General features: G+C 40.2%; 1 protein-coding gene across 1 annotated transcript; it reads left to right on the forward strand.

Moving 5' to 3' along the window:
- Window positions 1-14: 14 nt before the first annotated feature.
- On the forward strand, window positions 15-3,646 carry nsun4 (NOP2/Sun RNA methyltransferase 4). Its single transcript, XM_061839114.1, has 8 exons — window positions 15-171; window positions 1,111-1,330; window positions 1,457-1,631; window positions 1,728-1,882; window positions 2,568-2,728; window positions 2,816-2,940; window positions 3,165-3,297; window positions 3,424-3,646. The coding sequence occupies exons 1-8, from the start codon at window positions 46-48 to the stop codon at window positions 3,565-3,567; spliced, it is 1,239 nt and encodes a 412-aa protein (XP_061695098.1). The 5' UTR covers window positions 15-45; the 3' UTR covers window positions 3,568-3,646.
- Window positions 3,647-12,255: the final 8,609 nt, after the last annotated feature.

A 12,255-nucleotide genomic window follows, 5' to 3' on the forward strand; every position in this document is an offset into this window, starting at 1 on the left:
TCTTCAGTGTGACATCATCCGGAACTATTGTTTGTTAGACAAACAATGTCGGACCGACAATCGTGGCGTACCAGCAAAATGGCGTTGTGCTCGGAAGCAAGATTTTTAATCCGGAAAATTCAAGACTTAAGGTGCTTAACGTCTAGAAGACATCGAGTAAAAGAAAAATGGGTATGTATTAAAAAATTGGAATTTGACGAATAAGCGAGGTTTTCAGTTGTCTCGTGTGAACCGAAATTGGGTAATGTCATTTACACTGGGTGCTCCCAGACCTTTGACCTTTCCAGAGCCACGGCCAAATGTCAGAGCATAGCATCAAACAAAAATGCCTCTAGAAGTATATATTGCTCCCCCAGTTTCTCTGTGTGAGATCTGGATCTGTTTAGTTGAACCTAAGATGTTATTCAGTTTTAATTTTGCTAAAGGCAGAGCTGAATTGCTCCTTCTGTCATCTTTTGTGAAAGCGGTAATTGTAAACCCGTTGTTGTCATAGATGGAGCAACAATACTTTTTCCACACCTGATGATCTCACAGCATATTGGTGTAATATGGAACAGTGGATGACCATCACTGATTTACAAGTCTAATTCAAACAACGGCGCAGTACGATCCTGACGAAAGTTCCATTCTCAAGTGGTCAGGTCGACCTTTCCTGACCACTCACTCCCAGGGCACGTGATTGGGTTCGTAAACTAAAGGAACTAAAGCTGAATGTAACATTCTCGTGGACGTGTGTGCCTTTTTGTTGTGTGAATTTCTAACAGATTTTATACCATGAAAATAGCACATTTTTAAAGTCAACCTCTAAAAAAAAAAAAGTATCAATCACTCTCTCCATTGGTGTAAAACATAATTTTAACATTTCCCCCCCAAAAAGTGTTTAAAAAAAAAAAAAGATTTTAAGCTTTCACTCATCAAAATATGTTTCTCTGCTTCCATCAAACCTGGTTGAGAGACCCATATACACTACCGTGACTGTCTTTAAACAATTCCGATGAAAAATTCAAACTCAGGTGGCACTGACAACCAGTAACAATAATTCTGAGTGTATTTTTCAGTTTACTGAATATTACTATTTATCAGTTTTGACTTGACTTGCTTTTTTTACAGGCTGCTTCACGTCCCAAGCACCCTCCTACCAGTTTAGCAGCAAATCATTTTGATGTCACTTACTCCAGTCAGCTGGGGAAACTCTGGCCTTCCGTCCGAGTTGCTCTGCTCTCGGAAAGGAAGTACGGAGCGCTTCTCAATAATTTCTGCGACGATGCTTTTGTGGGTGATCTGACATCTCAAGGATGCAGAGACTTTGTCACAGAAAGAGACAGGAAAGGTGGGTGTTAAATACTGCAGCTAATACCTCTGCAATTGACACTCAAGTAACACTTTGTTTGGATTAATGTCCAGGATTGCTTTATTTGATGTCCAGTTCATTGTTCCTACCTCATCCCTTCTGCAGAGCATGTGTGCATGGAGCGAGATCCAGAAGTCAAATTTAGTGAGCAGTCTGATTCCACCTCTGTGGAGAAACATGACATGAATGGTCAGCAGCAGTTCTCAGCGCCGCACGTCAGCACTAACATCAAGTGCTTTGTCTTTCCAAGAGGAGATATCTCACGTTTCAAGCCAGCTAGGTGGGATGATTGCATGATGTTGGACGTATTCATGTTCCTCAATGTCACTTAACCACACAGTTGTTTTTCTTAGTATCAAATCTTTTTTCTGTTAAGACCAGATATATCTGGATTATTGGGCTACTACCTGATGGACGCTGCGTCAGTGTTGCCTTGCCTTGCACTCGATGTTCACGAGGGCCAAACCCTGCTTGACCTTTGTGCTGCCCCGGGAGGAAAAACTCTTGCTTTGCTGCAGACCCACGCCATTGGTAATCATTAATTCATTTGGCTTATAAACTGTACAGGCCTTTCTGCAATATTCCATTTGTGGATACAGTTTGAGACTAAAACAGATACTTGCATCACCGATGACATGTTTACTTTTTTACCTTACTTCCCACCGTTAATCTTTTCATTTCTACTTAATGTCATTCAGCATCATGGGGGAAGAAAGACAGCAAAACAAACTTATGAAGTCGACTTAGTTTAAAAATTGTTGAAATTTGAGGTCATTTGAGCAAGAATTGCCTTGTCAGTGATTCTCAATGTGTGGTACACTAGTGGTATGCAGGCTCCCTCTTGTGGTGTTTGGCAGAATTACGGAATTCAATGTGGAAATTAAGCATAATGTGACAGTGGCTTATTTTTTGTGTGCAGTACATTTGTTAAACACAGTTAAGTTAACTTTTGAAGACTTCTGAATCACTCAATGAGCACATTGGTGTTTTGGCAAGTCCTGTTAGTTCTACTTTTTTATACATTTTGGACAGTTCTGAACATTCAGCTTTCTGAGAGCAGTTTGGGGAAGGCCCTTTTCTTTTAATGCATGACTGTACCCCAGTGCACACTACAAGATCCATGAAAGACAGAGTTGGTTTTGATTTGCAGGAAATTGTTTGTCCAAATAAGCGTTGATGATATGTTAAGCATCCACTGTTTATCCTTACCCTCCAGGTTTTTTGTGCTTGAATGACTCGTCTGTGTCTCGGACATTACGATTGAGGAAGGTTCTCCACAGCTACATTCCGAAGCAGCTTTTGACCAGTGAGACGCTACGCATCACTTCCTTTGATGGCACCAAATGGGGGGAAGCGGAACAGAATACTTTTGACAGAGTAAGACTGCCTCTGTTTATATTTTCAGTGCATTAAAAAATTAACAATACCACTGCTAACACATTGTCTTCTATTTGTGTATTTCAGGTCCTTGTTGATGTTCCTTGTACCACAGACCGACATTCACTCATGGAGGACGAGAATAATATATTCAGTAAGAGCAGAACCAGCGAGAGGCGACGGTTGCCACAGCTACAGCTGCAACTACTGCTGTAAGCATATCAAACACACTTTTCAAATGAAAACGCCTTAGAGGTGTCAATATTGATAAGACTAAAACCTCAATACAGTTAGTCTATTCTGTGGCACACTATTTTTTTGCTCATGCCGAATTTGTGATCACATTTAATAATGATTAAAAAAAGTGATGGCTACCACTGAAAACATGTCACGGAGCAAGCATCTGTAAGGCAGCGACAAACTTGTCATCTTGCAGGGCGGGCGTGGTGGCAGCACGTCCAGGTGGCGAGATCGTTTACTCCACCTGCACGCTTTCGCACATCCAGAATGTTGGCGTGGTTGAACAAGCCATCCACTCGGCGCGTGAGGACCATGGCATCCAGCTTGAGGTTAGTATGAACCAACACACACAGCACAGGAGCGTAGAGAAAGATAATTTACGGGTTAAAATATTAGAACTTTATCTATTGGCTTGACTTTATTTTTCCCCGCTCCAAAATTGAATCCACATCCAGGTGGTGGACCTGCGACCACTCACAAACATGTTCAGGAATACCTTTCACTTCGCTTCTGATCTCCATCTGGGTGAGATGGTCATCCCACACTTGGCTGCCAACTTTGGACCCATTTACATGTGCAAGTTAAGGAGGCTCACATAGACAGTCAATTAATATTTGGTGTTCATTTTCCACATCTTGGTTTGTTTGTGTATTTAAGTCATCACAATAAAGTCACATTTAACAATGATGTTCAAGTAGTGAGCTGCTTTCCAGGGACTGTGAGTAATTTTGCGTCTCCCTTGCAAAGAATAATCCTGCATCTGCCGCACATTAAAATACAATGGACAGAAATCTTTATTGTCCTTTGTATTGTAAAGTTTGGGTTTACTGGTGTAAAAGAAGCAGACAACCTTAGAGCAATAGGAATACAGAAAGTTACTAAATTACAGTAGTAAGACAGTAACGGCATACAAAATTGGAAAAAAAAAAAATCACCTCGCTCAGTGATTCTCAGTGTGGTAAAAGAACCACTAGTTGTACGTCGGCTCCATCTAGTGGTACATGAAAATCACTCAAAAATAAAATGTACAAAATTTAAAACATGAAATAGAATCCATTATATTACTGTGCATACGACTTTTAGCTTAAAAAAATAATAATCCACTACAATGCATTCTTTTACTATTCTTTTTTTTTTATAATTACAGTTCACTTTTGTAGATGGTCCAAGTTCAAGTTTCATGTTCTCCACCTTACCTGCATTTTTACAGGCATTCTCATTTCTTCCCACATTCCAAAAAAAGCTTAACTGAAGACTAATTTTATTGCCCATAGGTACCCCTTAGATGCCAGTGTATTCCAACCAGTAAATTTTGTTAATTTCAATTCCTCATAATGAAGACATTAAAAAAGCAGTTATAAATATATATATATATATATATATATATATATATATATATATATATATATCCCATCCATCCATTTTCTGAGTTGCTTATCCTAATGAGGTTTGCGAGAGTGCTGGAACCAATCCCAGCTATCAACGGGCAGGAGGCGGGGTACACCCTGAACTGGTTGCCAGTCAATCGCAGGGTACATGGGAGACGGACAACAGTCGCACTCACCATCACACTTGGGGGCAATTTCAGAGTGTCCAATTAATGTTGCATGTTTTTGGGTTGTGGGAGGAAACCGGAGTGCCCGGATGAAACCCACGCAGGCAGGGGGAGAACATGCAGACTCCACACAAGGAGGGCTGGGATTGAACCAGGGTCCTCAGAACTGTGAAGCCAACACTTTCCAGCTGTGTCACCGTGCTGCCTTTTGTCTCTCTTGTACCTTCAAAAACGTTATCTTTCGGAGGCTGCTTACATTTGGAATTATTAAACATTGTATCATTCAAGAACGTGATAATTTCAGCACACAAGATTGGTGAACAATTTGTAGACTTGACTTAAACCAATTTGAGGACTGACCAAGTGGGAAAAAAATTGGCATAGGTTTCTGCTCGACTACCGCTATCTTCAAAATATCCTTTTTTCTTTGATTTGCAAAACTGTTTTTTCTTACCAGTTAATTTTTGTTTATAACCACTGCTTCCAAGCAGTAGTTTACCTTAAAAATTATATAACTTCCAGTTACCATCTTATGACTAGTTATAAATTTATCTGAAAATAACAAATACTGTATTTCAATCTGTGCCGTATAAATACGTAGAAGACCTCAGTGGGCTGTTTTGAGCATAGCTTCTTGTTTTAAGAAATCTTAACAACAATTTACTTTCAAGTGTTGAGTAATTTTGCTTAAATTGCATTATATAGTCTTCATTGTACTCCCTCACCCCGTCCTGTTTTTTTTAAATCTTTAAAAAAGAAAAAGACCTTTCACTGTATTATCTTTTTCCCACTAGAGGCCACTCATGATCTGTTTGTTTATCCATGATAAAAATAAACAGGGTATGAAAAATCCGATCCAGAAGTTTAACAAATAAAGCACCCCAGTAAAGGAGGGCTGCCTTTCCATCGGATTTGCCGTCTGCCTCATAATGTGGTGGGAGGTCATCATGAGCATGCAGGCAATGACTTATTTGAGCGTCTCAGTCTGTACGGCGTGCATGATGGCGTCTCGTTGACATCACTCGAGAGGTGAAATGTTTTCTAATGTGAGCACCGAAGAGGTGTTTCTCTCTTTCTCCCCCCCATCACACCACAGATGACCCTTTATGTACTCCCGGGCAGGCAATGTAGCATGAAAAAGGTATGTGTACGAGCACAAGGGTGTGTGTGGGCCGTGTGAGCTTGTCATCCACTGGCTGCTGTCATTAAGCTGCTCCGAGCACTGAGCTGACTCCCATCCACATTGGGCAGCCACGCTGCTCTCCCAGATGAACATTAAAAAGCCAGAGAGCTAAAATGGGACATATCCCCCCCCCCCTACTTTTTTTTTTTTTTGCCCCCTCTGCTTTTTTTATTCCACAGATGAGTGCAGATAATTATCTGAGCGATTGTGAGTGATTACTGTATTACTGCGGTACAAGGGGGATGTATTGGAGAATGCAGAGGGAATTAATGACACATAAAAACTATTTTTGTATTGACTGCTTTCGTCTCCGGGGCCTTGAGTGCCTGTTCACATCTCTTGTGATTACCTAAACGTATTGTAAATATGTGTTTCCGATGGGCCCTTCCATAAATTTACATGTTTTAACACTCAGGAGACGGCAGACTGTTAGAGATCAGTTAGCTGGCTATTTTGCCGTCTCCACTTTATTGAATTGGCCAATGAGGCGCTGTGCACTTGAGTCTCCGTGTATAAGCCCGCCATAGACAGACATATGCTGCGTATTAAAAAGATGAATATCATGGGTTTAACCTTGTTTCTTTCAGGTCTGCAGGCACCATTTATATGATGACTTTTTGTCAATAAAGATGCAAAACACTCGCAATCTTACCCATCGCCTCACAATGCGTTCAGCAAATGTACTGCATGTCACTACTGAGAGCTTCCACAAAATTAAATTAAAATTTCTATTTAACCAGTTTTGTTTTGTTTTTTTTTGCCAACTTTGTTTTTTCTTCGGCAGTGACTGTTGGGAGATTGGAACCAACGATTAAAAAAAAGAGGCCGCATAAACCACAGGGTTGAAAGCGTGTGAAAAAAGTTGTGGCTTATAGGTCAGATATTACGGTATTTCCTATAATACAGTATGTAGTAGACTTAACCCAAACAATGAATTTTGCCCTTCATTGTGGGTTGTTTCCTCAACCAACAACTCTACAACAAGATCTTACGGCGTTTGGGTTGTTCAGCGTGTGACGAGGTTCGAATTGTGGCATGATAAGTCACATTACAGTGACAATGCACCTGCTCATAATGCCCTGAGCATCTGGCTATTCCTGTCTGAGAAGAGCGTCGCCATTCTGGAGCAACTTCCCTACTCACATGACGTGGCGCTGCGTTATAATCCCCTAAGGGTTCATCCAAAAGCCCTGTTTTGGATGTGGTTGACATCAAGTTGGTGGTGATCACAGAGCTGTGGAGGCTTTCGGGACAACACTTCCACGAGTGCTTTTAGATGTGGCAGAGAAGACTGTGACAGTGCATTAGACTTCAGTGCGATTACCTCGGAGGAAAGAACTTGTACACTGGTTTCAGGAGATACACAGGACCCAAGTTATGACCTTTTGCAGAGAGGAGCTTTCATTCAGATGATTTTTTTAAATTATATATATTTAACTTGTTTTTTTCCCCCATATTTGTTGGCAAAAAATGTGGAATAACTGATCTGTGTATTGGCAGTGGACTCAACAACAAGCAGCAGTTTGGCAGATTGTGGAAAATTCTTCAAAAAAAGACTCTTCAAGCTGTTTAGCTATTGCCAGTCCCAGTTGAAGTTTACTTTTGAAGTCAACATAATACAAATAGGATTGTTTAAAACAACCACTTAGCTTTGCCTTGAAGTCCCTTTAGATAACTCTTAGCAACCTGCAAATAGCCATAGACTGGCTACAAATAGATTTGGTGTTATATTAATTTTATTTTAACATAAACACTGGAACAATTTTTGTAGAGAATGTAACAATCAAAGGCATATATTTTTTATGGTCTGCAAATTTTCTACCATTAATACAACTTCAGAAGTTAGTACCATCTCTATGTATAGCACTATGTATTATACTGGTCCCAGGTGACCTTGACACACACCAGAAGGAGCAGCACAATGTCTATTGAATGCAAACAAAAAGTGTCTGAAACACTTTGTTTACATTCTAATGAATTACTCTTTACATTTTTAATAAAGGTCAACAAACACCAATGTTGCTTGGTTTTGTAAATGTATTTTTTGCGCTTCCTGTCCTGGAACCTTCCTGACAGATCTGATACTTCTATGTCTACGATGTATGACCTCTAAAACTGTCCTTCACATTGCTTTAATCATCTGCAAATGTGTTTTATCATAATTTCAACAAACACAATCGTCCTGTTGTAGTGTCAAACTTTCTTTGAGCGCACCATCTTTTTCAGAGCCCCACATGAGAAAAGCAACGGTAAATTTAGGCGGGACCCAGATTAGAGCGAGACAGAAGAGAGGTTTGTTTCTCTTAAGAAGATTAACCGGGCGGGGTGATTTGGCAGTTGGAGGTTTTTTTTTCTTTCTCCTTTTTAAAGAGAGGAAGAAAATCAAAGATGTGGTGGTAATATTGGAACTTGGTTATCTTGGACTCATGTGTCATTGCTCACAAAAATTCAAGGCAAGAGTTATGTACTTTGAAGAAAGTCACGATGAGTTGCGTTCCGTTGAGAATTGTTTACTTGTGGGCGCGTTTAAGCCTCCCAGCTGTGATCCAGATTGTTCCTCCCTTTTTAAGTTCCTGCGGGCGGTTTCCAGGAGAGCTTTGATGTGTATCTGACCAATGCACACTATTAGAGGGATTTCCCGGGGCCTGACAGCTCAGATAATATGCTGCAAAATGGCCGTGCCAGTGGGCTAAAAGAATGCTGGAAACAGGATTAGGATCATTTTCTGGCAGACCTTGTCACCTTCTCAATTGGCCGAGGTTTCTTACGCTGGCACTTTCTTTTCTCGCCGTGGTTAAAACCTTTAAGAGAACCATAGAGAGGGGGCCGAGAGAGAACCATTGAGTGAATGGTACACTGTGATTTTTGTATGGGGAGGTGTGCTCTGGGGGGGTTCTGGGTTGGAGTGCGGGGCTTGTACACAAACTTTAGAGTTTTACCGGATGTGTAGTGGTTTAGTTTGCTGTAGTACTGGACAAGGATTTTAAAACTATTCAAACATAGTTGTTGTGATAAGTGCAGGCGGGGAAGTGAGTTCTCCATTCTTAACTAACTTTTGACCTTTGTAGTGATGGATGACAGAAGTCATACTCGTCGTTTCTGCATGTTGCAAAAAACACAATTCTGGGATTGAACTTTAACATTTGGATCTCAATCCTTTACTTTTGCCTTTTCACTCCATACCGTAGCATGCTAGTGGTACAATATCATATCCATGCAGATTTTTATATCTATAGTAAATTGGCAATATGTAGTCCAACTCAATTCATCTTTTGTAAGTTTTAGCCAAGCCAGTCGGAATACATAATTTTGGCCCCTTAAGTCCGACTCGATGCATGTCATGTTACTTGTCAAGTCCACATAGTTCCTTGGTAGCAAGATGCCACTGGAGCAGTGCTTATAGATCAGATGGGACTTTGACCCAATCACAGAATAAACAGCAAATAGCTTAGTTTTGCAGTGAAAACCAGAGGAGATATTCCTAAAATAAAATGTGGTGAATTTGCAAGTCGGAAATATGTGGGTAAACACTGTATTTGTATCTTAATTTTGGATGAATGTATTGGTCCTGTGATGACACTGTTGTTGTGTGGCGTGAACTTAGCCTACAACTGAGGTCACGTTTCCTATTCAGACAGCAATCTACCATAATTTTCGGCCTATAAGCCGCGACTTTTTTCACACTCTTCCAACCCTGCGGTTTGTGCGGTGGTGCAGCTAATTTGTGCATTATTTTCTAGCGGCTGTAAGGGGGCACTTGAGCGGAAAAGGTAAGAGTGAGACCGGTGGAATATACGTGCCGAGGAAGTGACTTTTACCAACCCGACCTTGTTAGCGCTGCGTTAGCGTGTTACTGCCGTGTCTCGGTGATTTTTACCGGTATGTTTTTTTTTTTTTTAACTGGCCCTGTTAGCGCGGCGGCGCTAGCGTTAAACTCTCTGCGTACCATCTTTCTTTGTAAATATCTCATGTTTCAATGTGGGCACTTGCGCCTTTTACACAGTTGCGGCGTATGGATGTACCAAATGGTATTTCCTTTACAAATGTACTGGGTGAGGCTTATAACCAGGTGCGCTCCGTAGGCCGGGAATCACGGTAGTTAAAACCAAAGTTCAAGAAATCATCATCTGAACAGTGGGTGGCGCTATATTTGATGTAGATTTATCCATTGACAGAATGGTGTGATGTGTTCTGTGTCCAAACAAACTAAATCAGCAGTGCCTCTGCCGGTTCCAGCCAGCGAGTGCACTCCATTTTTATTCAGTTGCCTCATTCATCAACATTTAATTCCAAATAGAAGTGGCACAATCCTTAATCATCAATTATTTATTGTGCTCATCAATGCTAAGTAGAAGGCTTTGACTCACACCCACTTGTCAATATGTGAATTATCTCTTATGTTTCCACTAGTGTCAAATTGCACTGCAGAGCTGTTTTAATGCATGTCAATCAACAATAGGTGTTATTATCTGTGTAAAAGCTGAATTTCTGATCCAGTCCTTGAATTAAATGTCAGAAAATTGTGCAAGTGTACCTAATGAAGTGCCCAGTGAGTGTCTATTTTTTTTTTATTTTTATGTGGCTTTTAGAAGTGAAAATACAGAGAGGGAAGCTGCCTGATCCAGCAGCAAGGGCACTTGACCCTGCAAAGGCACAATCTAGCAATCCCTGTTCAGCCTCCAGGCGTGTGTATTTTGGCTGCGAGTGTGTGTGAGGACACAAGAGAACATCGGGAAGTCGCGTATTGTGTTCTGTTAACCGGTCTGGGTCCTCGCGGGAGAAAATCACGCCATGTACCTGGACAGGCTGCGGATAACAAGGACGTTCTGGATGGGATCGTATCAGCCGTGCAATCAGGACGCCCTTGGATGAGATCACACTTTTGTGCCTTCTAGTAGTTTGTATGTGGTGTAATGAAACAGCACAAGGTCGGGGTGATGTGTTGTACTCCCATTAATGCTGCTAATCTGATCAGATCATTTGCTCAGCGTTTGTGAATTCATGAGTATTTTACAAATTGCTCCAAGCACTGGTATTTACACACCACAAGGAGTAATGTTATTTTTCTGTGGGAAGCACAAGGGGGTATTTTGTAGATGTCCCAATGTGCCCCTTTGTGTGTGTGTGTGCGTGTGTGGTTTGGGGTGGGGGGTATTTTGACAAACCATGCTGTTAAAGATATAATAGTAGCATAATCATCACCCCAGGCTGTCATTCTCCAGGATAATGGCCTGTTTATTCATTGGGGATGGCTAATGGCTCCTTTTTACCGCTTTTTAGTTTCCAGATTATACTGCTCTTTTTATTTTTGTAATTCTTTTTTTGCTTATGTACTCAGTGACAGATTATTTGGGGGGACGGGTTGTTGTTGGGGTTTTTTTTTTTTTTTGGGTGGGGGGACCTTCATCGGCCCTGGGATGATTAATTTCCTCTTATCACCCTCAAGGCATCAGAAAGTATGAATTATTGCCACTTTATGTATGTTAATATCTGCTGCCCCACTGTTATGTTTAGTTGAAGTTGAAAAAATTACTCACTTCTCCTCCAGGTGCTTGAAATCCTTACACGTTTACATTTGAGCAGTACTTTGAAAAAGGTGTTTTTTCAGTAAAAATAACTTTGGCATTGACCGTAAATTAGAAACCAGTTAATACAACTTTTGTGATGAAGTATATTTATATACAGTTATGTGTATCCTGGAAAAACTAAAGATTGGATTAATTTTTAAAAGAAATAGTATGTCACATTAAATATTTTACCTTTCTCACAATGTAAACAATTCATTTAGTATAAGGTAAAGTTGACCTTCATTTTAATTATTTCTTAAGTTAAAGTGAAGCAAAATGTAATTAAAATGATTTTATTAATATAAATGTTTTAGTTTAAAAGTTTTCTACTAGTTCAACAATTGGGAAAAATATGTTTCAAAAATGCTTAAAAGATTTAAATCTGTCATAATGTAACAAAAAAAATACAAATAATTTTGGCTAATTCTCAGAGCACGTTGCTTTACATGGATGTGTAAATGTAGCACATGTACTGTATATTGTCTCTTCAAAGTTATTAATTTAATGCTCTAATTGATTACATGACAATATAATAACCACTTCTTTACTACAAAATGATTTAAATCCTGATGACAAGGAAATATACTAAATTCACCAAGCAAAGAAGTTTTCAACATAAATTTCTTCAAGCATTTTTATTATTATTATTATTATTATTATTATTTGTGTATACTTTACAACAACACTAGATCTACACTGTTTGAGAAGCGCAAAGGAATCATCTGTCCTCCGCGGCTTGTACGTCATTATCTACGGTATCTACACACACCACTGGACCAAGTTGTGGACAAAGACAGAAGGGCAAACGGCAACAGCGGAACAACCCGAGACAAGTAGAACATCCAGAGGGTCTCGGGGCCGACCAATCACTGAAGTACTTTTGCTTTTTCCCTTTTGTCCCAACGCAGGAATGCGAAAGCTCAGCCGTCCCCGCAGACGCTTTGCTACTTGCTCTTTCGGTTCCACGGTGGAACCAGCAAAA

The sequence above is a fragment of the Syngnathoides biaculeatus genome, chromosome 13, assembly GCF_019802595.1.
Source record: "Syngnathoides biaculeatus isolate LvHL_M chromosome 13, ASM1980259v1, whole genome shotgun sequence".
NCBI classification, from domain to species: Eukaryota; Metazoa; Chordata; class Actinopteri; order Syngnathiformes; family Syngnathidae; genus Syngnathoides; species Syngnathoides biaculeatus.